We start from the raw sequence: 27,368 nt of genomic DNA on the forward strand, positions 1-27,368 counted from the left end.
AGTGATACGTCGATTTCATGATTGTTTTCAAATATTTATTGAAGTGATTGGTGTTTGTTGTGAATTGGAAAATGCAATATAAGCCGGTTTTACGGTGAAACATAAACCCAGCTTCGGTGGAGAAGCTGTGTTATGGTATGGAGGCTCTGTCTGACAGAGCTTCACTTCATTTCATTTTATTTCATAAAGACCCAACAGCTCAAGGCCAATTACTGGATCAAACTACAGTCTACATACAATATAAAAATGAAATGATTAATCGATAAAATTTGACAAAGCTGTCATGACGGAAAGCATTATTAAGATCAAACATCCATACCCCTTGCATTATGTTAACATATTTTAAAGATTACAATTAAGGATATACAAGTGCTTCGTTCAAGTTAGCGACTTTTTTTCAAGCAAAATTTCAGTTTTTCCGAAAATCTTGGCATTTCCATGCTTTTTCGAATGTTTCGAAAAAATAGTTATGAATATATAGATTTTTTTTAGTGTGTGGAAAGAAACGTTTCGTTTCTGCTGTGCAAAATAAAGCAATGATTGTGAATGCAAAAAATTGAAGTCTGGAACCGATTATTTTTTGTGCTTCATTGTAATGTCTCATGATAATTAGATTTATTGTCGCACTTTGTGACTGAAAATGTCTCGAGATAACGACGACACGAGTCCGTCGAATGGACCGAATGGTTTTCCATCCGGATGACGAAATTTTTGCATTGATTTATTGAGATTATTTAATCTAAATGGAAAAGTCACAAAATAAGATCCTTTTAGTCTCCTTTTCTCCTAATTAAGAAGCTCCCAGTGTGGAGCAGAAAATAAGGTGCTCATTAGAATTAGGATTCATGAAATTCTTTGAGAAGAATTGGGAACCTGGCATTTATATCGGAAGTAAATCCACTCTAGATAAGATTCCACAGAAAAATCATTCCTATCATCTGCCAGTTGTCTGTTTTTACCTGAAGCTTATCACCGCCCAGTATCGATGGATCGTTCACGTTGAAGGAATCAGTTATGAAGTGATAGTCGATGAAAGGGCGTCAAAATAGTCACTTTCATGGGAAGATTTTGGAAAAATTATTTCAGGCAAAAGTGAATAAATCATTATGACAATTGCGCCCAAACATGGATTAATATTCCCCTGCTTATTGATAGGTTTAATCACAAGTTCGCAAGCGAGTGAGTCATACCTTCCAATCAATATCTATTATCTTTTACAAAACTGTTGTCTTTTAACGGAAGCTTCATGATCGTGAAAATTTTGATTGGCTTATTTTGCGTGAAAATGACGAATATTTTTAAGAGATCACTTTTTTCTATTTCAAAATCGGAAATTATTTGTGCCATAACCATATTTTTTGCGGTTTTGATGAAGACATATTTTTAAACATCATTTTGATTAAATAGCATGATAAATGTTGTATTAAGTCTTGGGCTCGACTTTCGTTACTTTAATTTAATTTGCGGTTGACATGTGAGTGCCATAACCTCGTTGAGGCGATACCTAATAATTAATCCATAGGGACTAACTTTTGGTTCCGATTGTCTTGGGATATACCTTAAGTGATCGGGAAGCCCCTACTCAAACGTTGACGGTTTAATTGAGAAAGACTCCCGTCCCGCGAGTGGTCCTACTGCGCATTCCTGTAGCGCAGAGAAGCCCACACACTACTTACACCCGTTTAGATTATTAATGGTGGGGGAAGTCACCTTCCCCAACTGAAATCTTAGAGAAGCGAACTCATTTACGGAGTATCTACTGTACATGAGGATGATGCAAGCGGCGTTCGTTCACTAATCTTCTCATTTTCAGACTGGAATTCACCTCCTTTTGAGAAACCTGACCCTATCGACGATACCGTAAAATTTGTGAGTTCTTCAAGTGTAATAACAAACATTGAACTCAAGGAGGAAGTCGAACATGCAGTTTGTATAGCACAACTTAATTACGAAGGTGCGTATTGATGCTAATGAAAAGAAGACAAGCCAAATTTTCCACTAAAAAACAGACACAAATCATGCTTTTATAAACACCCGCACACGAGCGTGGACATACGGACGCTCCATTATTACTATTGTATCGAGTCCACGATAATATACGCACATTTTGTTGAACGCCAAGCGGTGTTCTTAGAATTTCTTATACTTTCTCGTATATTTGACAACCTCGAAAATTGGGAACGATTTCTCACTCTTGTATAAATCTACAGATTCAACAGAGCCTCAACTCGGTTCATTTTCAACCGGCCAAAGTTTCATTCTTGGCGCAGAGTTCAGAAAGAATGAAGCCACTAAAAAATGGGACCTGTACATTACGAAGAAGCAGGACTACGAGACTCCAGCAATGCGGCAATACAGATTCGAAGTTGTTGTTGGAACTGACCGTAACGATGTTGCCCTGAACATAATAAATATTGATGACAATCCTCCGGTGATCCAGGCAGTTGAGCGAACATGTGCGATCGAAGAAAATTTTTCAGGCAGGTCAAACTGCTCCTTCCGCATCAGCGATGCTGACGGTTGGATAGACCAAACGGTAATCACTTTCACCTCAACGCCGGAATCGGGATCAGAAAATTTCGAATTCACCCGTGAACTCATTCCCAGCAACAATTATGAGATGAAAGTTCATTTAGACGTGATTGAGCCTTTAGATTTCGAGAAGATTACAACGTACACGCTGCAAGTCAAGGCTACAGATAGTGGGAAAAACGAAGGGACTTTATTAAATGTAGTTCAAGTGATTGACATGCCGGACATGCCCCCCGTGTGGAGCAGTCTAACAGCGTCGCAATCGATAGTCGAGAAGACCCTTCACACCTTCGCGGTCTCAGCGATTGACGGAGACATTCAGATAAACGCCGAGATAAACTACAAAATAGAGCCTGAACAGCAAGAAGAGAGAGATCTATTCTCAGTCGAGACGAAAACAGGAAAGATCACGATCAATCCCATAGATCGCGACACCTTGAAGAAAGAGGTCTTCAGATTTTCCATCATTGCTTATGAGAAAGAGAACATCACCTCGAAGGTTGAAGGTACGATAGTGATTATCGTCGAAGATGTGAACGATCACAGCCCCGTGATAACCCCCCAAGAGCTGACGATAGCCATCAAAGAGGCGACGTACATGACCTTAGATTTCCCCGAATCCATCATCATCACTGATCCAGATCTCGCTGAAAATGGCCAATACTCAGTCAGCCTGACTGATCATTCAGAGCATAAGTGGAGCTCAGCTTTCGTGGTCGTCCCAACCAGCGGATACCAATCAGGAACCTTCACGATTTCAGTTCTGAACGCTTCATTACTGGATTATGAGGACGAGAAGTGGAGGAACATGGAGATCGAAATCAAAGCTGTAGAAGTTGCCAACAGGACGCACATCGGCAGGAGGACCGTCACCATCAACTTAACTAACTGGAACGATGAGTATCCGATTTTCGAGAACGATTCTGTCGAGGTCGAAGTACTTGAGGATGTGCCGAGGGGACATCCAATAACGACCATGCTAGCTACAGACAGGGATGTCGATGACCGCGTCACCCACGAATTGATCTCTCAGAAAGGTTTGGCTATCAACGAAACCACTGGAGCAATTTCAACAGCAATCGACGATGCCTTGGATTACGAGACGATGCCAATTGTTGTTGTCCAAGTGATGGCTTCAGATCTTGTGAAGCATAAAGTCTATGCAACATTGACGATCAAGGTGATTGACGTTAACGACGTGCCTCCGAAGCTCGTCTTGCCGAAGGAGATTGCATCGTTGATCGAAGAAAAGCCTGTAGGAACAGTCGTTGAAGCAATCATTGAAGCGAGCGACGTAGACACCGATGCAGATCTGGTATTTAGCATCGATTGGGACAAGACGACAGCTCAGAAAAATGGAGTTCCGGTAAATGAGAGCCTCTACCGAGATCGCTTGGCGATAGCAGCATCTTACCCTGAAGGACATCATCGTTCAGCAGAAGGAAGGATCGTTATTAAAGGGAGAATTGATTACGAAGCATTCGATGTAATCTTCTTGAATATCATCGTGACAGATATTAAAACTGTTCACAACGATAACTCAACGTCCGCTTCATTGACGCTGAAAATTATAGACATCAATGATAACGCGCCTGTTTTCAATGAAGTTGAAGCGCTCAGAGTAACTGAAAATGCGATTACTGATATTCTGATTGGTACCGTGACTGCTACTGATGCTGACGGACCCGAGTTCAATAAGATTTCTTACTCCATCAAAGCTGTCAATAATACTGAGGACGATCTTATCAGCATCGACCAAAAAACTGGCACCATCAGAGTGAAATCTAATGAAACAATTGATGCAGAGAAATACGAATACATTTACTACGAAGTCATTGCATCTGATGGCGAAAACAATACGACTCTTACGCTTCCGATATACGTCATCGACATGAACGATGAAGTTCCTTATCTCCTTAACGATAAATTCAATTCTACGATTCACATTCTAGAGAAATCCGCAAGTGGAACGGAAATTGTGACTATCTACGGGTCAGATGGTGATCGGACGAGTCCTTACAATAATGTATCGTACCTGATTAACGAGAATTATCCCGCGCTTTTCCAGTATTTCGAGCTAAGTAGATTTGACGGAGTCCTTCGAGTTCACTTGACTGATAATCATATTTTGGATCGCGATTTTGGAGAGCCTAGGTACACATTGAACCTAAAACTGAGGGATAATTATCTTCAGACTGGGATCACGTGGAATACAAATGCGATTGACAAGGAGATCACAGTGATTCTGGATGACATAAACGACCAAATTCCAAAGTTGCCGAACCTTGGGGATCCTGCGAAGGAGGTCAACGAGAATGAGAAGCAGAACACGAGGATTCTAAAGATTACAGCAGACGATAAAGACGATCCTGCTACAGACAACACCAAAGTGTCTTACAAAATTCTGAGCAATTCGCTAGTAGACGGAAATAGCGAAGTTCAAAAGAACTGTGGGAACTTATTCAGCATGGAAACTGAGGAGTTAAAGAGCGCGATTATCTCAGCTGCTCGTGACCTGAAAGGCTGCTATGGCACGTGGAAGGTTGAAGTATACGCCCAGGATCATGGAACCTTCCCAGGACCCTTGAACGACACGAGAATCTACCACATCAAAGTTACTGATTACAACTACAATGACCCTGTAATTGAGTTCCCAGCTAGGGGAACGCGTATTCCCCTCAGCCTGGACCAGACCCTCCACACAAAGCTGAAGACTTATGACAAGCAACCATTGCCGGATTTCAACGCCACTGATGATGATTTTGGCGCCAGCGGAACTGTAGTATTTTCAGTATCAAGTCCAACTGGAGATGATTACTTCGAAATTATCGAGGCTGGGAAGAATTCCGCTCAGCTGCAATTGAAGCAATGGCCGACTGATGTTGAACAGAATAGTCGATACATGATAACTCTGACAGCCAAGGATAATGGAGATCCACCGCGAGAAGTCTCTCAGGAGCACACGATCATCTTCGTTTCGGCCAGGGGACCGGAATTTAAAGAAAATGACTGGGATGTTTGGATCAAGGAGAATAAGACTGGTCTGGACTTCTGGACAATCATTCCCGAAGCCGTCGATAACATTGGCGATGATGGATCCAACATTGTACCGACTTACTACTTCATCGACAATAAAGCCGGGGACTTCAAGTATTTCGCTCTGGACAAATCCACGAGGAATCTAACAGTAGCACAAGAGTTGGATCGTGAGAAGCAGGCGAAGATGAACATATTAGTGATCACGACAGCAGATAGTGACGGACCTCCTCGCGATCCTCGACCTGAAGCTGTCCTCAATATCACAGTCTTCGTTCTGGATGAGAATGATAATGCTCCTGTATTCAAAAGCCACTTCTACTCAGGTGGAGTTGCTGTTGAAGATGTTCTTGATAAAGTCATTTTGACTGTCGAAGCTACAGATGTTGATCTGAATGACACGGTGAGGTATGCACTGATGGAAGGCAGCTTAACGACATCAGACTCATCGATTGCTAGTGTGACGAATCCGTTCTCCTTGGATACCTCACAAGGAGATGTTCTGCTGAAGTTTTCAGCCACCAGCAACATGGCCGGATTCTTCAAATTAGATATTGCCGCTCATGATACAGCCGATCATTCTGACAAAACAACCGTCCAAATATACATCATCTCCAAGAGTAATAGAGTCGTCTTCACATTGAGGAACAACGCGGCTTTCGTGAGTGCGGAGAAACTGTTCATTATTGACATATTTTCGAGGACTTTCGGGTACATCTGCAATGTCGATGATATCAAGAGCAGTGTCGATGCTAACAATCATGTGATGGATAATATGACGACTTTGACGACGCATTTCATCAACTCCAAAGACAATCTCCCTATAGATGCCGACGCCATTATTTTAGCGTCAAGTGATCTCCAGACGGTCACTAATCTGAAAGCCAATCTTCAAGCCAGAGGGCTTTATCTGAGCGATGTGCCCACTGGAAGCTCCCCCGAGGATTCAGACAATGAGGACAGGGCTTACTGGACTCTCCTATCGTTGACCATTATTTTCGGCTTCAGTACCATCGCTGTTTTTGTGATTTACATCCTCAGGACGAGGAATTTGACGCAGAGACTGGATAAAATGGCGGTGGATTGGAAGACCGGGGAGGATGAGATTGGAAAGGAGAAGAATGGGGTGGTTCCTACGACTAATCAGTTTGCTACAGCCGGGTCGAATCCTATTTGGAATGTTTCGAAGAAGTCTGAGGATTTCGATGACAATGTCAGGTAAACTTGTCTTATTTATGTCGTGAAATTAACCCCTGCTGAGACATGTGATGGGCAGGCCGAGGAATAATTAAATGTTAGACTGCAATATATTCAGGCGAGGAGGAAGAATGCAGAAAACACTTTTGTATAACTGTAATTTATTTAACCCTCGATCACTCGCGCTCGGCCGCCAGTCTTCATCCGTCGCACGGTTAGCGCCGCGTCGCTGGGTTAAACCGAGCGCGCTGTTGTCATCTTGGCGCTTACCGCTATGCGCGCATTTCAAGGGTAACAGTGAATGCAGCAACACTGCCGCTCGCGGGGTCGACAGGGACTCACTCGCAAGTGGCGCGGCGCCGCTTTTCTGTCCGTTCGATGTTTCTTTCCTTTTTTAGCTAAACAAATTACCCGATAAAAAAATGGACAACGCCAACGCTGAATAAAAGGATTGAATTAGGAACTCTAATTTTTTCAGAATTTTTAAGCGTCAAGAAACACGCTAAAATATAAAAAAATCGGAAACGGGCGGCGCCGCGCTCATTGAGTGAGTGATCGAGGGTGATTTCTTCCTGTATTTCCAGTCGAGTGGTCCAATGATTTCGTAAGTGACTAGCTCCTCGCGTTTAGGCGGGTTCACGTGAACGAAATACGCAAGGCGTGAATACAGCATAGATCACATGTTATTTCATATTAGACTCAGATATTTTATTGCACTTTATGGAATGGTGTTCCTAAGCGGTCACCCATCCAAGTACTAACCACGCTGAACGCTGCTCAGCTTGGATCTCCGCCGGAGCACCGTCATTGATCCATCCATTATTACTGGTGAAAATTTCTTCTAATTTCCTCTTTCAGCCGTCGAAGTGGTGATTCCGATCTAATCGGCATCGAAGAAAATCCCGACTTCGGCTACGCAAATACCGCATTCGTAACAGAAAAAGATGCTGAGATAAATCAATTGGTGAGTATAATAATAACGCCCATAACTCTCATATGATGAGACCAAGTTGAACCACTGTGTCAACAGTCACACAGCATTGAACTTGAATCATGAATTTAATCGTCGCGAATAGTTCTAGCATTGCGTAAGTTTTCCACGCGTCAAGTTTATCGAGCACATGTTTCATTTTCAAGGATAACGCGGTGCTGTTTCCCCAACGACCGACAGTTTTTTCCTTCGATCCAACATACAGCAATGGAAAGAGCCACGAAGACAAGTGCTGAGACTATCAAGTGAACTAGTGATTGTAATTTCTATTTATAAAGAATAAATGACAAATTTGTTACAGAAAATTCTTATCTCGAGCTTTTCTTTCCGTAGGATTTGTAAGTCAAGTCGGACTTAAGTCGGAGTTACGTAGGCACCTATTTTGACGATAAAAATGTTTAAATCAAACGTTCTGCTGCCTCCTTAATTCCCAAACAATGAAAATTCCAATGATATCAACAAACATAAATCATTTGCCTGTTTCATTGCAACCGAGAAACTCCATCATTCATCCTCAATGGACGTGCAGTAAACCCGCGAATCACGTCCAATATTAGCATCAATCAGTACCAATAAAGGAGGAAATAGCAAACCGCTGCGGCTGGTAAAAACCTAATTAATTCTATTTTCAATGCACGTGACTAAATGTTTGAGCAGTACTATAAATTCATGTTAACACTGAAGATTAGTTTGAGTCTGCATCTTATCGCTAGTGCATCAACGCGCATTAGAGTGTCACCTGGGCAAATATCTGGGGAAATATAAATTTGAATTTTTTGGCATCACCCCAACTTCGACTGGCATCATTAGATAGAGTAGTTTGTTGGCGGATGGGTTATTCATGTGAGTAGAGTAATTCATGCAACAAATTCAACAATTGCCGCTCGATATCGGGCTTGAACAATGTTCAACATTTTTCAGGAAACACTTTTCTGTTTGAGACGTACGAATTCTCATTCTTTTGTCCAACGAGTTGAGACACGTAAGTGCGATTAAATTTTCCCTCCTGAATTGGTAGTTCCAGTTTTACGAGTTCTCTTATCATCAGAGGGCAATAGCCATCGTCGAGACAACATGAGGAATCGAAATAAGGATAGTGTACTGGACGAAGCGGAGTGTCTGGAAATAGTGAGAAAGAAACTGTTGAAGGAAAAAATGGAGGATTATTCCCTCGTGGAGTACGAGCTGGTCCCTATGGACGGCTCCACCGGGTTCATGGGACAGTACTTCACCCTGAAAGCGACCGTTTCTTCTGCAGATTCACCTCCCGACACCAGGATCATCAATTTTTTCACGAAGATTCCGCCTCCGGAGGACAGTCCGCAGGGGGAGGTCAATCAAGAGTTCGGGTCCTTCAAAAAGGAAGTTGCGTTGTACACAGAACTTTTTCCTGAAGTATTGAGGGGTTTGGACCAGTACAGTATTCCAGAGTACTTCTTTGGTCTCGACGGGGACGTCATTGTCCTCGAGGACATGATGGCGGAGGGGTACACCATGAAGAATAAACTCGATCCTTTTGATTTTGATCACTGCAAGATTGTCCTGACGACACTCGCGAAATTTCACGCGAAATCAATGATTTTTGAGGAGTTGTCCGAGAAGAATTTGCTCGAGGAGTTCCCGCATTGCATGCACGAGACTCTGTATTCTTTCAAAGGAAGGGGTCACCGGGGATTGCAAGCTGCTGTCGGCGGAGCCCTCGCTATGATTGATTTATTGGATAGCCTTGGTGACACTGAGAAGATCAAGTTCAAGGAGAGGATCGTCAGTATGGCGGAGAGTCATGTGGAGAGGCTCGGACCTTCTAAGAAGTTGAAGAATGTTCTTTGTCATGGAGATCTCTGGGCTAATAATCTCTTGTTCAAGTATGGCGAGGGGGGGACACCTGATGCTTGCTGTTTGATTGATTTTCAGTTAGCAAGGTAACGGACGATTTCTCATGTGATATATATGTACTGTTTTTTTTCTAGTTCATTAATCCATCGCGCGCAATTCCTCTCATATCATCAGCCCGAAAAAGTATTAGGGATGTTAACTTCGATCATTGATGAGCATCGTTTTGTTTCAATCATGCTTAAACCTATTAGAATCCTTATGTAAAAGGCAAACATCTCGTGACGTCATGTCTCGAAAGTTGGGTCTCACAAATATCTCGAAAGCCTGTCGCCTTCCTCGTCTATTCCCACGTCAGACAAAAGCGCGCGAAAGTGCTCCGTCAGACTAGTCAGAGGAAAAAATTGATAATTCATAAAAATTACAGGTATAATCCCCCAGCCCACGACATTCTCTGTTTCTTCCAATTCTCAACAACGAGACAACTCCGAGAAAAACATGGGCCAGAACTCTTCAAAATCTACCATGACCATTTATCGAAGACATTGACCGATGCTGGTCTGGACCCAGAAAGGATATTCCCTCTGAAAGTTTTTCTCGATTCAATCGAAGAACTCCGAACCTTCTGCATGCTGCATGGCGTTTTAAACACTCCCTTGATGTTGCTGGAGGCGCAGGCGATTGGCAATTTATTCGAAGGAGAGAGTGAGAACATAGATTCTCTTCTTTTCGATGACAGGAGGCCTTTGGTATTGGGACAGTTTCACGGGAGACAAAATTACCGAGAGAGGATGACCGAAGCGCTCCTTGAACTTCATGATAGATTGCTACGATGAGTGACATTGTTAATCCAGAGGAATATCTCTTCTTATATTCTCCTCATCTGTATATTGATCTCTAGGATAGTATCTAAATGATTAGAAATTAGGAGTTTAAGTTCATCGATAAAAATTTTGTAACAAAAAAAAATTTCTCCCTGCCTGCAGCATTTATTCATCCATTCAGACTCAGGACCAAAGGAAATGCAATAAGAAAAGTACTTTAACCCTCTGACTCGCAATCTTATCCCCACTACCTATGGGGGCCGAACATTCCACGTGGAAGGGGATGAGTAGCGAGCGCGCGAACAAGGCCGTAGCACTAAGTGCACGTTTGAATATCAGTCCCAAATATAAAAATTCTTAAAATAAATTGATTGGTAGATAGGATGAAACAAATGTACGGAAGCAAAGAAGCAATTTGAATTAACACATCTCATTACCGTCAAAAAGTGGTTGATGGAAAAATAGTAAAAATTCAAATGCTGTTTTTTCACATTTTTTGTGTGTTAATATTCAAAAGTTCATCAATTTAGGTAGGAATTATATAGGCTGACGATGGGAACAAGCTTGTATGAGCCTGAGTTTGGCGAGGCTCAGTGACTCAGGCGTGGGACAGGCTATAGCCCCTCATATAGCACCTCTGAGAAAATAGATTGCAATTATTGAAAATGATGGCAGTGTTTTCCGAACGAACAAACGACGAACAAACGTAATGAAACACTCGGAGGTTCCAGAAATGTAGAAATGAAAAACAATTTTTTTTTATCTGGGGCCAAAGTGTCAAACTTTGGATTTTTTCAGCGGGAAAGTCGAATTTCGGAAAAATCGAATTTTTTCGTCGAGGGAACGTTGATTCCGATGATTCACGCGACGGGCTATTCAGAACTCTCAAGAGTATTTTGAAAAAGTCAAAAATGAAAAATTTTTTTTTCACCTCGGGCCAACCCGAGTGGAAATTCTGTTCAGGTCTCGATCAGAAACTGATCAAGTCCGATCCGAAATTCTGATCAGGCATGTTACGCCTCCACCTTATGTTCTTCCACTAGGGAACATCTGTAGGTCGCTAACCTAACGACAACCCATCGCGGAAAAGTTTCAATAATTCTGAGTCTTGTTGCATGTGAATATTCCCCATTTGACACCGAAAATCATCTCATTCAACGATACTTTACAATTCAATGAATATATTCTCTCGAGCGACAATCAATGAATAAATTTCCGAATCGAAGTAAGTTCACACATCTTCGAATCTAGGTTATATTCGTCAAAATATTGCCGCATGTTGTGATCTCATTTGAAAATGTCTCCGTCATAACTTATTCCAGGCATTCCGCTTATTCTAAGAACGCTAACCAAGATGACTGGAGTTGACAAGCCCATTGAGAATTCCATCAGGGTGAAACTGGAAAAGGGCCTGAGCCCATCGTTTTTAGAAATATTCAATGAGTCGTATATGCACAATGTTCCCGAGGGCTCGGAGACGCATTTTAAAGTCGTCGTGGTGTCAGAGCAGTTCAGTGACCAACCTCTCATAAAAGTAATTATTGAATTTTTTTTTTCTAGATTTAGCAGAGGAATTTAGCGAGGCAAAGTGTAACGATTTGTTATCTCTAAATCCCAAATATCAATATTTTTAAGGCATAAATTACTTCTTGAAATACTATTTCAAATATTTATGACTAATTACTATTTTGGAGTTACTGAACATCGCAAATAAAATAGTATTTAAATAGTTGGAGTCAAATAAATACTATTTAAAAATAATTTCTGTTGTCAACTGATGAAAAACGGTCAATTCAATTTTCTTGAATTTCTTATGTTAATTTATTATTATCTATTTCATTAACATAAAGAACTTTCAAAATTCCATCCTAACAGGTCTAGAGAAAATGTGGAAGAATATTTCATTCATTCTCTAAAAAATGTAAAATTCATGTAATTCCTATAACTTTATTTTTGTTTTGAAGAGACATCGAATGGTCAACGAATTGCTCCAGCACGAATTGGAGAATGGAGTGCATGCCTTATCAATTGTAGTAAGTAATAACTACTCTATTCCCCAGGCGAAACATGTAAAGTTATTTTTATGACAGGCGAAAACACCAGCCCAGTGGGAACAGAGCAGTCAGACAGTCTCTCCCAGTCCGGCATGCAGAGGAGGATTTGGTAAATGAATAAGTAATCCTAGGAAACAATTAAAACTTCTGCAGATCATCATTTATCATCCAGTTCAATACTCGTTTACTAAAACTGCAAAATCTACGAGGATCACGAATACAATTATCATCCACAATGATTTACGTAACTTCAAGAACAGTTGTAATCACAATTTTTTAATGACATTGATTTTAAGTTAATGCAGAACTCAATGAAAAATTGAAATAAAAATTTTCATTAATGTCATAAAGAGTACGTGTCCAGTCTGAGTTTTCCCTCGTTCTCATTGAGGTAGAGCATGTCTGCCATTGACTGCTCGGCCATTGCTTCCTCCGCTTTGTCGCACATCTGAATACAGAAATTATTTGAATCAGAATTTAATCAAAAGCGCATTCACATTTTTGTCAATACTCACCCCTCGGAAGGTAACGTCTTGCGGTGGGAATTTGAAATTAGGCCCGAAGTTTACTGAAACTGTTGCACTTTTATGAATGGAAATAGTTGGGTAGTAGCCACCCCTGTACATATCAACGAAAGCTTCACCCTGAGATACTCCATTCTTATAGAATAATATTTTACTTCCTGGAAGGGACTTCAGTGTCTTCAGTGCTTCAGGAACTTGATCTTTCTCTTCGTAGTAGAGGTGGGATTTGAATTTAACTAGAGGCTGAGAAAAACCCATCAAGTCATTAATTGTTAGGAAGTTCAGATTATTTCACATTTGTTAATTTTTCTCAAGAAAAAACTATTTCATATAAAATAAAATAGTGAAATAGTAACATGAAATAGTAAGTGCTATTTCATTTTCCGTTTCGTTGAAATGAAATATCAAATAACTATTTTATTTCAATTTCAAAAAAATGTGTAAATAAATACTATTTGATCGACCGAAATAGTCAACTTGTCAACTTGAAATATATATTTCAAGTAGTATTTCTATTTGATTTTAATAAAATAGTGGCCAGATCTGTCCTCATGTGACCGTCATATGACGGGTCATTTGACGCATTTGCGTGTCTGATACTTACACGATCTTTATAAGTATTAGGAATATGCGAGGAGTCATAGGTGTCTGGCAGAATAATGAGGAACCCTAGAGTGTCACCCTCGCCATAGCCATTGCTGTAGTGTTTCCCCCTGCTCTCATGGAATCTCGTGCCTTTCCTGGACCTCCAGGAATACCCGAATTTATCGTATCCCAGGGGAGCCTGGAGGTTCGCGTAGTCCTGTCCCCAGCCAAGTCTAGTTGCTGAACCCTCTGGCATTTCCTCGATGGTCGCCTCCCAGTACCAAGTCCCTCTGGAGACACTGTGGGTCGCCCTCACCATGCAGTAGCCCTTGTCCCCAGTCACGGCCAGTCGATCCTCTGCTACCTTCATCTGAGGTGCTCGATCGTGAAGGGCTAGGAGGACTGTGCTCGGACTCAGGGCTCGGTACAACCACCCGGGGATCGGTTTGCCTGCCCAATCACTACTTTCATCGAATTCCTAGGAATAATAATTGGAGAATAACATGGCTTCTGTTAATCGAATTCCAAGGAATAAGGATATCCAAGTACTTTGGCTGTTTTTTTCTCCAGTGAAATGCTTTTCTACTTTAATTGAATTGGATGGGAAGTGAATTTAATGGAATTCCAAGGAATTAAGATATTCTTCCACAAAAATCCATTTTTCAACGATCATTCAAAAAATTGGCAGCGAAACGGAATCAGTCATGGTTTAAGAAATTTATAACAATACCCTCTTGATTCTATCAGAATATGGTGGAGGTCGCACTATTCGTTGTTGAGTTACTGCACATTTTTTATGCGATTTGAAAGAGAAAATCGTTTTTTTTTTCGATTACTGAAAGAATCGTCAGTAATATCAATTAAACCAGGGCTTGAAAATTATATTTCAACGCCTTCTTAATAGAGTTGAAAAATGGTGGGAACAGCATCATTGCTTATCAAGTTGCACAATACCGTCATGAGATTTTTATATAAAAATCTCTATCTCTATTAAACTCAGATACCAGTCTATTATGTTGAATACTTATTCATATTGGTTCATGGTCTCGACTGACTTCTGACAGAACCTTGCTTGAACTCTGGCTAAATCCGGAATAAACCCTGATCAAATCCCGGCTATACACTGATTAAACCTTGATTAAACCTTGATCAATTCGTTCTGTCAAATGTAGAATTATTTGACAGGATGAAATAACACGCAAAATTTTGATGATATTTCAATTGATGATAGTACTATGACATGAATAAATAGAAGAAAATTGTGAAACAATAATTAAGAAAAAGAGAATCCAGACGGAAGCAAATTGCTACTTTATTAGCAACAATAACTATACTCAGTCATAAGAAATGCCATTATCCGCTTGTTTGACTGCACACTCATAATTTCTAGGGACTCCTGCGTGATGTAAACTCCAGTCAATGGAAATTGTGATATATTTTACATTATGAGGATGTAAAAACAATTAAGAACGTTAGAAATTCATGACTTCTGTGAATAAATTTTTTTGACATAATAGTTTCTCAAACTGTTAGTTAATGTTCAATTCTTTATGAAATTATTCACCTGTCTGAATGGAGCATGTGGGTCGGGTTCAGCCAGAATATACCTGTACCCATCCTTATTGAACGGATGCTCTAGTGGATATCCATGAGCTGGTAATTTTGGAGTGGATAGATCAGATCCTCGTCCCTTCTTCCCTGGACCAGTCCCTGTGCCCTCCCCCGGGAGTTTGCGCTTAGCATTTCGTCCTCTGAGCCCTGAGCCCAACGGTACTGTCAAATAAATAAATAAGCAGTTATTATAGAAAATCACTCATTCATAAACAATTAATCAACAAATAATTGAAGGAAAAAAAATCAACAAATGTTTCATCAAACTTCATTACTGTAGTTTAACATCACGATTAAATGAAACAAATCGATTTCCGTTCTTCGTATGAATGTTTTTTTCTTTGTAACTGTGATAACTGATAAGATAAGCGAGCTGTTCGCGATGTACTGCACGAAATTATCCAAAAATTTCTGCCATCCTGTTTTAATTGATGCATTAAAATTGATAATTTTGCCACTTCATTCATTGTGAGGCATAAAATAATAATTGACACAAAAATCATCTCTGACTTTGACAAAACATCCTCCTGATGAAATCATGAAGAGAATAAAATTCAGGCGTTTCAATCCTTAATAAAACTGTCAATTTATTTTCTTCATAGCAAATTTTTTGTTTTCACCGATTTGTTTTTTTTTTCTATGTGAAAAATAGTACATGTAAACGGGCGTACGTAGAATAATACACCACATATAAGTCGAAAAAGTTTCTTTCTCTTTTATGTATTCGAAAGGGTCTCAGGAGTTGCTGATTTCATGATTTCATACGATTTCAGTCCTGAGTGACAGCGCGATTTCACAAATGAATGGCCCCTCGCATTATAGAATATTTCATGCTTCTCAATTTCCTTCATTCAATTGATCCGAAAAATTGGGGGACATCGGGGGGAAAATGAACTAGAATAAAAAAGTTATTTCGAAATTGAAGTCGAAAGAAGTTTCTCTCGAAATTAAATCCAAGTTTTTCACAGTTTATTCCGTAAATCCTAAGTCATTAAAGAGTTATGTGGAGTTACTTTGGAAAGCATTATAATGAACTCACCGACATGTTGCACTCCCATCTCAGTTATCTTCAAATGTCCACCTTTGATCATAGCCTCATAATTGGGTTTAATGAGCACAAGGTCTGGCGTTGTTAGCCCGAACAACTGTCCATCGGTATTGTTCTCATCCATCGTGAAGAGAGTTCCAACGTCCTTCAACAATGCTCTGTGGATCTGATAATAATTTTGGAGGTTTCATGAGTGATGACGTGATGAATGAGTTGAGGATAGGCGACTACTTTGGCCTTTTTTCGTTGAAATCATTTGAAAAAATAGTAATTGACCCTTGGATGCCGAACATTTCGCAATGATTTCATTATTTGAATTCTCAAAGTCTAAATTTCTTTTTCCATTTTAAACCTGCAGGGGAGCATTTGGAAATCATAAAAAAAATTAAAATGAGCTATACATTATATGAATTATATTTATATGAATTTTCCTGATTTCTATTGATTTCCATGGAATCATTGAATTAAAATTTAGTTTCCATTAGCTTTGTGAAACCGTAGCCTGAGGAAAACTTCCAATAAGTGTTTCTGAAATTTCAGCCAAAAATTCTAAACAGTTTCCATTGGTTTATTCATGCGAAAAAAAATTTGAAGTGACGAATTCGATGATTGGAAATCTCTAAATTGACAGGGTGTTCCACACAAAATTTAAAGATATTTGGACATCCTTAAATTGGAAAACTAAACTCACTGTTGCATGCCAAGATTGTGTAACTCTCCTGGGCATTGTCGTCATACTTTCCCAGTGTAACTCGATAAATGGAATGATATCTCGGTCTTTATTGAACAGCATTCGCTGCTCTGGATCCTTCTGAGCTATTTGGAGAAGGTTAGCTATCGCTGTGACGCACATTTGTGGAAATTCTAAAGCGTGAATACAAAGTCATCAATTCGTATTTCTTCAGCAAATAGGAATAATCGTAATTGTCATTTATTCATTGGAGAGCGAACCGTACAGGCAAATTATAGATATATTTCGCACATATGTACGGAATGATTAAGTAGAGGATTCAAGGAAGGTACTCACGAGCTTGATTCTTCTTGAAACTCTCGAGACCAGTTGGAGAACAATTCTTACACATGAATATGTAATTCATCATGAATGGAACTAATTTGCCTAACTGATAACCAATGCATGACTCATGAAACCATCTCGAACAACTGGCGCATAATAATTCTGCGATATTGAGGTTCCTGTCCTTCCCACTGGAATAATTGTGATGGGAATTTTAGAATTTTGTACAAAGGGTCGATAATGATTGAAGGTACGTGGGTGGGAAATTCGCATTTTTAGATTTTTTGGCACGTTAAAGCTCGTCTAGACCTACAATTTTTCATTTTTGTTAATTTTTAACGTGATTTGCCGCAAGGGGTTTGGGACTGGCCATCCTCCGTAGGCCTTCAGCTTGGTATTTACAGAGATATTTAGTTGAATGTTACGATAATGTACCCTATACAATAGAGATCAAAACAAAAAGAGGTGAATAGAGATTTCTGGTCCTCAGATAATTCCTCCATTCTCCAATACTTCCACCTGACGATCTTCTCGTCCGTCAATTTTGTACAAAGGGTCGATAATGATTGAGGGTACGTGGGTGGGAAATTGGCATTTTTAGATTTTTTGGCACGTTAAAGCTCGTCTAGTCCTACAATTTTTCATTTTTGTTAATTTTTAACGTGATTTGCCGCAAGGGGTTTGCGACTGGCCATCCTCCGAAGCCCTTCAGCTTGGTATTTACAGAGATATTTAGTTGAATGTTACGATAATGTACCCTCTACAATAGAGATCAAAACACAAAAAGAGGTGAATAGAGATTTCTTGTTCTTGGAAAGTATATGGGATGCGAAATTTGTTTTGTGTATTCGATATAACCGCAAAATCAAGCGTATGGAATTTGAAATCACTCAATTCCTTCTGTTAAATAAAAAAGAATGTTATTGAAAAATGAGAATTTCATCGTGTTTCACGCCTAGATTTTTTGACAGAAAGAAACTGAAAAAAATTGCTGAAATTTCCTATCAAGTACTTGTGGTACTTGATAAAAGCCGTGTGTCCCTCTTAAGCGCAAAACGCCCTGGAAGAAGCTTTCATAACACCAATAATCGTGCTTCGCACTCGTGGTTTTTTAACCTGAAAAACTTGACTCCTTCATTTGCTTGCAACGAACCTATCGGGAAATAAGTGATAATGTTGAAGCTCTTGTGGTATTACATACGATTATTTGACTTACCAATAACAATTGCTAGCATCCCCATTGGAAGCACCCCTACAATTACCCTTTTCGCCGTTCTCTTCCCCCTTAGTTTTCTCCTTCTCATCATCGGCATTAGCACTCTGATTCTCTTTACTCGAATTGCTCTCCGTTGATTCTACTTTCTCAGTGGAGCTAAACAAGAATTACCCCAAAAATCGTTATCAAACAATTATTGAAATAAATAAATGTACATAACCTCCCCCAAGTGGCCACAATGGCCTAAAAACTGGTCCTCAGATAATTCCTCCATTCTCCAATACTTCCCCACTCACCTGACGATCTTCTCGTCCGTCATGACTCAGACCCACTTCCCACAATTAATTATAAACAACAAAAACCCCCGGAAATCCCAAGTTCAACAGTGAAAACAACAACTCTATTATTTGTTTTCCCTCAATTTTTTTTCCTGCTTTATCGACGAAAAATGAAAATTCATCATTTTTCCACCGCCATCTTTGAGATGAGTATTGAACTACTGCCGTAACGTTGCGGCAATTCTGACGCTTGCGTCGAGCGCCGTCTGTCCATGCGCACTGCATCCATTCAAAATTCTAAATACTAGACCCGTGCATTCGTTTATCGTTAGTAGTCCATGTGCGATCGTTCGTCCTCGAGGATTTCATCGACATTCTGGATAGTTCCATTAACCTTCAATAAAAAAATATATCACTTCAACCTCTTTAAAAAAAACTAAGAATGAACAATAAATCCCCGAGCAGAGCCCGAGTGTGTTTTTCCAGCCAAAAAAGTGAATAATTCGTCTAGAAATAAACAAATATTCCATCAATCCCCGGTGTCTTTAACAGAGAATCGAGTATCGAACATTTTTAGTCAATTAAAAAATAAAAACCACAAGTATCACGAGAAATATCTTCTTTAAAAGTCAATAGTGCACGTCACGACGAAATAATGCCGAAGAAATAATTGAAAATTTACCCCGAATAAGTCCCAGTGGTGGAAAAAAAAATTCTCAGACCCCAGTAGTTCACCTCAGACAACGGGATGTTGTGCACGCGCAGGTGACAGAAAGCTCAAACGCCGGCGCGTACCGAAGCCCCTCTCGGAGTGACTCGAGTGTCCTCGGTGATTCAGGGGTGTCCCAACCCCCCGATAAACTCAAAAAGCCCCGGAAAAAAAATTTCCCACCGACAAATCCCTCGAAAAATCCCAAGGTCACCGATACCAAACCCCAAAAAGCGCCCAGCTGAGCCCCTTAACCCCCCAAATTCCCCCCAAAACACCAAAACAATAGAATTGAAAATGTCAAAGCATGTGGGGTTGCACGTGAATTATTCGAGAGGGCGCGCATCAAGCCCCTACGTCACGAAAAGCTCCGAGCTTATTGGTGGCAGTACCATTGTTGCGTATTGATTGCCACAGACTGTGTTAGTGTACGTGAAAAAACTTTTTATCCAGAGGGTAGTGTTACCACTCGTTTCGTATCGTTGGTTTGTACCCGCGCGTTTCGCGATGGCATGGATGAGTGAACGATAGAAGACATTAAAGCTCTAAAAGAAAATATCAATCATCGCCTGAGCCCCGAGTGCAAGCCCCTCGATGATTGCGAGTGGATGAAGAAAATTGAGTGAAGGAAAAAACGGCGATTTAACATTTGTTTACTCAGCCGATTGACAATTTGAAATTAAATTCGCCCCGAGGTCCTCGGTGAGAGGGGAGTTGAAATCCACCAGTGAACCAGTGGGCGAGCTAGGTAACCCCACTCGCGACAATAAACCCTTGTTGCCGTGGGGGAGAGCCCCCCCCCCAGTGGTGGTGGTAAAACTGGAGTAGGAGAAAACTACAAGAGGATAAAGGGGGAATGGTTTGTACTAAAAGGTGGATGGATAAAGGAGTGCGGAGAGGTGGTGTTGTAGAGTGAATGTGTGGATTGTGTTGGTGAAAATTCTAGTGGAGGGTTTCCTCGTCCCCGTTCGTACGGGCGACCTCCTTCGCCACGCGCGAAGGCCAGTGCGGATTGTCACGAGATACTTAAAGTTTTTATCTTCTAACAGTAATTTTCGCATTAAAATTGGAAAATTCAATCGGATGGGGGAGAATTGAGTACGTCAGGTACATTTTGAGGGCTGAGGGCTGAGGGTGAGAGCTTTGGCTGTTTGATAATTCAGCGCTGATGAATGGGGCTTTTATCCTACTGGAGTCCAATTTTTATCGTCTAATCTGAAATTTTGAGGGCTTCTCGCCTGTCAGGAGGCGACTCGCGCAACCGTGTGACTTCCGGGTCAACGCTAGACGTGGAAAGCGCAAGCGGGGTCCTCACTTCACTCGGTTATGTGTATATAATACTTGTGTATGTGTTCCATGTAACATTTATCCTAATGTCGCACTCTGCCGTTGAAATTTCAGGTGATTAATTGAAATAAACGGTATATTTTATTGATAGTGAGGTGTTGTGTGACGAGGAAGAGAATTATCCGACGACGAGTTGATAATAACTAGTGGATTGTTTATTTTGATTGAGTTTGTTTTGTGGTGAAAATCAAAACAAATAGTTGATGATTACAATTGAATGGAATAAGGTGTAATATTTCGGGCTGGGCTGTTGATACAAATTATGAAGCATCATCGAATCAAACGTCTACTGCGTGTGGCTGGTCGGAGGGGCCGGTGAATGTGTGACCCGGGGGGCAGAGATCTGCCGGAATGACGACGGAATGCGACGGGTCGACCGAGCGGCCTCCGGTAGACGACTGCCTCTCTGAACGAAAATGGTGGTGCTTCCTATTATCAAGTATATTCACATTTCTCGCTGGACTCCTTATCGTACTGCTGTGGCGTGCATTCGCCTTTCTCTGGTGTCGAAAAGAGCCTGAATTTGCTCCCAATGATCCGAAGCAGAAGGAGCAAAAAGCCGCCCGACAGGGCAAGGAGTTTGAGGGGACTTTTATGACAGAGGCTAAGGACTGGGCCGGTGAACTCATATCCGGGCAGACTACCACTGGACGAATTCTGGTGAGTGATGTCATTCTTTGTTTTTTAATTGAGGCATTGCTATCGTCAATCCTAAATTGGTTAACGTGCGAGGGAGCGCCGCAAAGCGCGTTTTCAGCACTTGTGCCTAAAGTGGAGTTTTATGCACCTGACGCGTGCGCAGAATCCCACATGGAGAGATTAACCCTCCGTCGGTCGCGTCATGGCGTGAGCCCCGTTCTGTCTCGATTTTTATTTTTTACGTTGAAACGTTGTTGAGAAAAAATCGGAAAAAATTGGAATTCCTACTTTCCACCATGTCAAACATTTAAACAATTTTTGTTCTGTGCATCTCTGCACCGATCAAAAATTAAAAATCCTCAAAAATTCGACTCGGTCAAAATCTCTGTGTTTAACCTCTAAATGTCAAATTTTCGCACCGAATGGAAATCAATTTTTGAATAATGTTTTCACGTTTCTCGTTTTATGCTGATATTAGCTGTTAGTTGGAAGTTCAAAGTTACTCGTTTAATCATAAATACGTCATTTTTTAAATTTTTTTTCTCAAAATGGGAGCGCGACCAGATACGTTTGGTGGAGAGGTGCAACCACTCGAGGGTTAAATAGTATATAAATAGTAGTATATATTAGCATGGTGGTAGGAGAGATACTATGGTAACATAGTAGAAGGGTTTTCGACTGTCCCTACACTGTTGGAAAAAAATGAAATTTCATGGACAGTGGACTACCAATTTTCAGGGCAGGGACATTGAATTTAGGGAAAAAAATTTCATGAAATGTCTAGTCTCACTGAAAATTCAGTAAAATTCCAGATTTTTAAGGGGCATAAATACGAGAATTCCTTAATTGATCTGAACTTCCAATCTAATATGAATATTCAGTGTCGAATTCCATTGAATTTCCAGTGAAATCTGAAATTTCATGATTTTTTTCCCCCTAAATCGCATTTAGTGTCACTGTCCTGAAAATTCAAGAATATATTTACCGGCTTAAACTCAAGAAGCTTGAGGCTCAAACTCTTTAAAAAAATTCACCAAATTAAACTCTTTATTTGAAATTTTCCTATTAAATTCTACAATATTTTTGTTCGACATTTATATATTTATTTAAATAATAAAGCTTCAATTGTGTGGAATCAATAGGGCATTCATTAGAAGTAAATACACAATTTATTTGATTCAAAGAATCATTACAAAGAATTATTACACATCAATAAATTCTTTTTCTTCGTCATGTAAACAATGATTCCACATTTCTAACCAATAAAGTCTTCAATTGTCTGAAGAAAGCATTTGTTTACATTTAACAGGGCCCTACGATGCGAATTTTCTACATTGCAATCATTTTTCACATCATTTGAGACTGAAATGTACATTTCTTCATCTTTTAATTAATAATTAGAGAATTCTTTCTCAAATTCGAGCGATGTCGCGTGATCAGCGTGATCCATTGCAGCCCCAGAGTTCCCCGATATTCACATATAATTTCTCAGCTGAAATATTAATACTTTCTTCCTCATTTATTTTTATACCCACTGGAAAACCCGTCACATGGATTTGACCCAGTTATGCGTAACGCAGAAGTTCAGACAGGCTGTCATCACGAAAAGGGGGTCACCCTTTTCTACATTTTCCGTGCGTGTGTGCACTCCACTGATGGGTCTCCTTAGTTTTTAAATCCATTGTTTTCTTTTTCAATCTCGTTTCGTGTAGGAGCACGGATAGAGACAAAGTCATTTCGCCAGTTTGGAAGCTACATTTATAGGGGGCGCGGTCGGTCGCACGTCCTGCCCGGAAGGGTTCTCGTAAATTTCCAAGCAATGAAAGTGTATCGGGCTTAGTTGTAGAAAGGAGAAGAGGAAAAGCTCGGTTCTATCCTCCTGGGGACGTTTTATCGTCATGGCGACCGAAATACGAGGGATATCGAAATTATTCTCTGCGGCTGGGGACGGAGAAGTGAGACTTTCTTCTTTTTTTTAGTGATCCTAATCCAAAAAAACATGACTTCACTGAAATCCGTTCACGAACGCTGTGACAAAAATATTCTTCGACCGAGGGGCCATTCATTTGTGAAATCAACACGGGGAGAAATATTCAATAAAAATTACGTATCTTTTCCGTAATTCCTGAGCGAAATGTGGTTGTAGGAAATTTTACGGAATTGTTATGGAATTTTTTCCGAGTGTTCCGTAATTTTTATCTGAATCGGTGAGTGAATTGTGAGTTCCGTAATTTTTACTGAATATTTCTCTTCGTGATGTGAACTCAGTGAGATCCTGAGATTTCATCGATTTCAAGTGATTGCAATCGGTGAAATCTCATGAAATCACGAAATCAGCAACTCATGAGATCCTTTTGAATACGTAAAAGAGAAAGAAAATTTTTCGACTTATATGTGGTGTATTCTTCTACGTAAGTCCATTTACGTGTATTATGTTTCACATAGAAAAAAACAAATCGGTGAAAACAAGTACGTATTTTTTTGTACGACCTCCTGGAATCCTCAGGACGTATCGAAACATCGTGTTATCGATAGAGACACTGTCTGCGGGAAAAGACAAAAAATAAAACAAAAATACAACATCAACAATCGATATTTTCTGAGAATCTCCCATACGACATTGGATGTTCTGACGGCGGTAGAAATAGACATTTGGTCGAACGAATGAAACAAATTTATTTATTTGATTCTCATGGCATCACTTTGATGGTTTCATCCCTAGATTTAGCCCCCTTGTAACTCACGTTTGAGCCTTCTTGTATTAATATGTTCATCCAGTGATAGGGATATCAACCAATTATACATGTCAATTTTTAACATAAATCTTCAAATTTAAAATATTAAAGTAACCATCAATTTGTACATTTAAATTTCGAAATATTCTATCAACCAATAATTTAGGTCGGAGGACTGACGATTATTTGGATAATCGAAAGCCAGTACCTAAAGTTAGAATTAGCTTGGTAAATATAAAATTACACTTTAGTATTATCAAATATTTTATTTCCCATCAATCGAAGAATTTAGCTAATAAATTCCGTAATATTTTAAATCTGGTAAATACAGTTGAACTTTGAACAATATACCGAGATAATTCTTTTTAATATTGCCAAAATCTAATATTATTGCCTATCCCTGCGTTTTCTCCTCCGCAAATCGATGAAATCGAAAATTTGAACTTATTTGAAACCGCGAAATTACCAAAAAATCCCGCGCAATCATATAAAATCAATGATTGCATGAAGTCACGTGAAATCAGCAATCACAGTGTCACCGGATTTCATAATGAATGGCCTTTTTTGCGTTGCTGTGAAAAAAAAACCCTTAGCATTTCCTTCCAACGCCATATGTTAGCGAAGCAAATGAACAATTAGCAAGACTTACTACCATTAATTAGTATATCTCGTTAAATACTCTGAAGGGATGAAAGCGCAGTTGAAGCTGGCATGAGAATTTTTTTTTCAAAGAATTGATGGTAGTATCACTAGAGATTTTCAGACTCTAAAAAAACCAAGTTGGATAATGATATACTTGTTAGTAAGTGGGTTACACGTCGCCGAGGGAGGTGGTGGCAGTTCTCTTCGCTTGAAAAGTGACTTGTACGGCTTATCGAGTTACACGTCGCCAAGTGAGCGACGTTGTCACTTGCTGTATTTTGTTCTCACTCTCCTCCTGGTCATTCTCTTAATGAAATCAGCATGACACTTTCATCAGTCACTCAACAGTTTTCCATCGAAAAAAATTTTCATCATTTCTTGGTGCGATAATCCATTGATTTTTAAGGATTCTACTGTACGGAGAAAAATGTTCAATAAAAATCACGTATCTTTTCCGTAATTCCGGAGCGAAATGTGGTTGTAGGAAATTTTACGGAACTGTCACGGAATTTTTTCGGAGCGGTCCGTAATTTTTATTGAATATTTCTCTCCGTGTGATGAAATATACTATTAGTTACATTAAATTAATAATAATAATAATATGATTATGATTATTATTAATGATAATAATAATGAATGAATAATAATAATTTTCTCTTCACCACATAAACAATAATTCAATTTAAATGAAGTTTATTTAATTGAAATAAATCATTTCTCTCGGCGCACATTAGACTGTCAGGGTTATCACAGTAACTTACTCCAAATTGACAATCGAATGAAAAAATGTCATCAAATGCGACGACAAAAATATTAATTTCCGCATTAATTGCCACTGAAATTCTCCATCTAATCATGAATGACAACTTTACAATCGTTTGCAGGCGTTGTTTTGTCACGTAGAAACCTTGAGCAAACCGAGGCGTCGGGACACAGTAGGTTTAGCAACAGTAATAGCACTGTCTGCCAGGGCTAATGACTGTCGCAACGTGGGCAAAACTATCTAAGGTGCCTTTNCATTGAATTTCCAGTGAAATCTGAAATTTCATGATTTTTTTCCCCCTAAATCGCATTTAGTGTCACTGTCCTGAAAATTCAAGAATATATTTACCGGCTTAAACTCAAGAAGCTTGAGGCTCAAACTCTTTAAAAAAATTCACCAAATTAAACTCTTTATTTGAAATTTTCCTATTAAATTCTACAATATTTTTGTTCGACATTTATATATTTATTTAAATAATAAAGCTTCAATTGTGTGGAATCAATAGGGCATTCATTAGAAGTAAATACACAATTTATTTGATTCAAAGAATCATTACAAAGAATTATTACACATCAATAAATTCTTTTTCTTCGTCATCTAAACAATGATTCCACATTTCTAACCAATAAAGTCTTCAATTGTCTGAAGAAAGCATTTGTTTACATTTAACAGGGCCCTACGATGCGAATTTTCTACATTGCAATCATTTTTCACATCATTTGAGACTGAAATGTACATTTCTTCATCTTTTAATTAATAATTAGAGAATTCTTTCTCAAATTCGAGCGATGTCGCGTGATCAGCGTGATCCATTGCAGCCCCAGAGTTCCCCGATATTCACATATAATTTCTCAGCTGAAATATTAATACTTTCTTCCTCATTTATTTTTATACCCACTGGAAAACCCGTCACATGGATTTGACCCAGTTATGCGTAACGCAGAAGTTCAGACAGGCTGTCATCACGAAAAGGGGGTCACCCTTTTCTACATTTTCCGTGCGTGTGTGCACTCCACTGATGTGTCTCCTTAGTTTTTAAATCCATTGTTTTCTTTTTCAATCTCGTTTCGTGTAGGAGCACGGATAGAGACAAAGTCATTTCGCCAGTTTGGAAGCTACATTTATAGGGGGCGCGGTCGGTCGCACGTCCTGCCCGGAAGGGTTCTCGTAAATTTCCAAGCAATGAAAGTGTATCGGGCTTAGTTGTAGAAAGGAGAAGAGGAAAAGCTCGGTTCTATCCTCCTGGGGACGTTTTATCGTCATGGCGACCGAAATACGAGGGATATCGAAATTATTCTCTGCGGCTGGGGACGGAGAAGTGAGACTTTCTTCTTTTTTTTAGTGATCCTAATCCAAAAAAACATGACTTCACTGAAATCCGTTCACGAACGCTGTGACAAAAATATTCTTCGACCGAGGGGCCATTCATTTGTGAAATCAACACGGGGAGAAATATTCAATAAAAATTACGTATCTTTTCCGTAATTCCTGAGCGAAATGTGGTTGTAGGAAATTTTACGGAATTGTTATGGAATTTTTTCCGAGTGTTCCGTAATTTTTATCTGAATCGGTGAGTGAATTGTGAGTTCCGTAATTTTTACTGAATATTTCTCTTCGTGATGTGAACTCAGTGAGATCCTGAGATTTCATCGATTTCAAGTGATTGCAATCGGTGAAATCTCATGAAATCACGAAATCAGCAACTCATGAGATCCTTTTGAATACGTAAAAGAGAAAGAAAATTTTTCGACTTATATGTGGTGTATTCTTCTACGTAAGTCCATTTACG

General features: G+C 39.6%; 5 protein-coding genes across 7 annotated transcripts in view; 4 read left to right on the forward strand and 1 right to left on the reverse strand.

Moving 5' to 3' along the window:
- The first annotated feature begins 1,015 nt into the window (after positions 1 to 1,015).
- On the forward strand, positions 1,016 to 8,061 carry LOC107048923 (cadherin EGF LAG seven-pass G-type receptor 1). Its single transcript, XM_015272371.1, has 5 exons — positions 1,016 to 1,179; positions 1,814 to 1,954; positions 2,211 to 6,786; positions 7,624 to 7,729; positions 7,903 to 8,061. The coding sequence occupies exons 1-5, from the start codon at positions 1,107 to 1,109 to the stop codon at positions 7,990 to 7,992; spliced, it is 4,986 nt and encodes a 1,661-aa protein (XP_015127857.1). The 5' UTR covers positions 1,016 to 1,106; the 3' UTR covers positions 7,993 to 8,061.
- A 374-nt stretch (positions 8,062 to 8,435) lies between these two features.
- LOC107048925 lies at positions 8,436 to 10,639 on the forward strand. Of its 2 annotated transcripts, XM_015272375.1 has the most exons (4): positions 8,436 to 8,599; positions 8,678 to 8,738; positions 8,805 to 9,678; positions 10,017 to 10,639. In XM_015272375.1, exons 3-4 carry the CDS (start codon positions 8,831 to 8,833, stop codon positions 10,423 to 10,425), a joined length of 1,257 nt encoding a protein of 418 aa, XP_015127861.1. In that variant the 5' UTR covers positions 8,436 to 8,599; positions 8,678 to 8,738; positions 8,805 to 8,830; the 3' UTR covers positions 10,426 to 10,639. The 2 variants fall into 2 exon arrangements, with proteins under 2 accessions (XP_015127861.1, XP_015127860.1); XM_015272374.1 differs by having other exon boundaries at positions 8,678 to 9,678.
- A 777-nt stretch (positions 10,640 to 11,416) lies between these two features.
- LOC107048926 (bolA-like protein DDB_G0274169) lies at positions 11,417 to 12,820 on the forward strand. Its single transcript, XM_015272376.2, has 4 exons — positions 11,417 to 11,638; positions 11,736 to 11,947; positions 12,378 to 12,446; positions 12,504 to 12,820. Exons 1-4 carry the CDS (start codon positions 11,617 to 11,619, stop codon positions 12,582 to 12,584), a joined length of 384 nt encoding a protein of 127 aa, XP_015127862.1. The 5' UTR covers positions 11,417 to 11,616; the 3' UTR covers positions 12,585 to 12,820.
- On the reverse strand, positions 12,628 to 18,888 carry LOC107048924 (set1/Ash2 histone methyltransferase complex subunit ASH2). Its single transcript, XM_015272372.1, has 9 exons — positions 18,763 to 18,888; positions 18,467 to 18,622; positions 17,263 to 17,441; positions 16,927 to 17,099; positions 16,227 to 16,401; positions 15,141 to 15,349; positions 13,596 to 14,054; positions 12,983 to 13,234; positions 12,628 to 12,915 (listed from the first exon to the last, which is right to left on the reverse strand). The coding sequence occupies exons 1-9, from the start codon at positions 18,783 to 18,785 to the stop codon at positions 12,811 to 12,813; spliced, it is 1,731 nt and encodes a 576-aa protein (XP_015127858.1). The 5' UTR covers positions 18,786 to 18,888; the 3' UTR covers positions 12,628 to 12,810.
- A 195-nt stretch (positions 18,889 to 19,083) lies between these two features.
- Positions 19,084 to 27,368, forward strand: part of LOC107048927 (calcium-activated potassium channel slowpoke) — a 114,071-nt gene continuing 105,786 nt past the window's right edge. For both annotated transcript variants that reach the window (XM_029125894.1, XM_029125895.1), the window contains exon 1: positions 19,084 to 21,460. In XM_029125894.1, coding sequence (XP_028981727.1) covers positions 21,152 to 21,460 — 309 coding nt within the window. In that variant the 5' untranslated portion in view covers positions 19,084 to 21,151. The remainder of the gene's footprint in view (positions 21,461 to 27,368) is intronic.

The sequence above is a fragment of the Diachasma alloeum genome, unplaced genomic scaffold (genome assembly GCF_001412515.2).
Source record: "Diachasma alloeum isolate Michigan unplaced genomic scaffold, Dall2.0 Dall_scaffold_00198, whole genome shotgun sequence".
In the NCBI taxonomy this organism is placed as follows: domain Eukaryota; kingdom Metazoa; phylum Arthropoda; class Insecta; order Hymenoptera; family Braconidae; genus Diachasma; species Diachasma alloeum.

Excerpts from the sequence above, each read along its gene's own strand:
- LOC107048925 (XM_015272374.1), top strand. The coding sequence starts at position 8,831 with ATGAGGAATCGAAATAAGGATAGTGTACTGGACGAAGCGGAGTGTCTG. Across the intron at positions 9,679-10,016 it reads ATTGATTTTCAGTTAGCAAG|GTATAATCCCCCAGCCCACG; the intron begins GTAACGGACGAT and ends TAAAAATTACAG.
- LOC107048923 (XM_015272371.1), top strand. The coding sequence starts at position 1,107 with ATGACAATTGCGCCCAAACATGGATTAATATTCCCCTGCTTATTGATA. Across the intron at positions 1,180-1,813 it reads AATCACAAGTTCGCAAGCGA|ACTGGAATTCACCTCCTTTT; the intron begins GTGAGTCATACC and ends TCTCATTTTCAG. Across the intron at positions 6,787-7,623 it reads GATTTCGATGACAATGTCAG|CCGTCGAAGTGGTGATTCCG; the intron begins GTAAACTTGTCT and ends TTCCTCTTTCAG.
- LOC107048924 (XM_015272372.1), bottom strand. The coding sequence starts at position 18,785 with ATGACGGACGAGAAGATCGTCAG. Across the intron at positions 17,442-18,466 it reads GATGCTAGCAATTGTTATTG|TGGGAAGGACAGGAACCTCA; the intron begins GTAAGTCAAATA and ends CAATTATTCCAG. Across the intron at positions 14,055-15,140 it reads CACATGCTCCATTCAGACAG|GAATTCGATGAAAGTAGTGA; the intron begins GTGAATAATTTC and ends TATTATTCCTAG.
- LOC107048926 (XM_015272376.2), top strand. The coding sequence starts at position 11,617 with ATGAATAAATTTCCGAATCGAA. Across the intron at positions 11,948-12,377 it reads GTGACCAACCTCTCATAAAA|AGACATCGAATGGTCAACGA; the intron begins GTAATTATTGAA and ends TTTGTTTTGAAG. Across the intron at positions 12,447-12,503 it reads TGCATGCCTTATCAATTGTA|GCGAAAACACCAGCCCAGTG; the intron begins GTAAGTAATAAC and ends TTTTTATGACAG.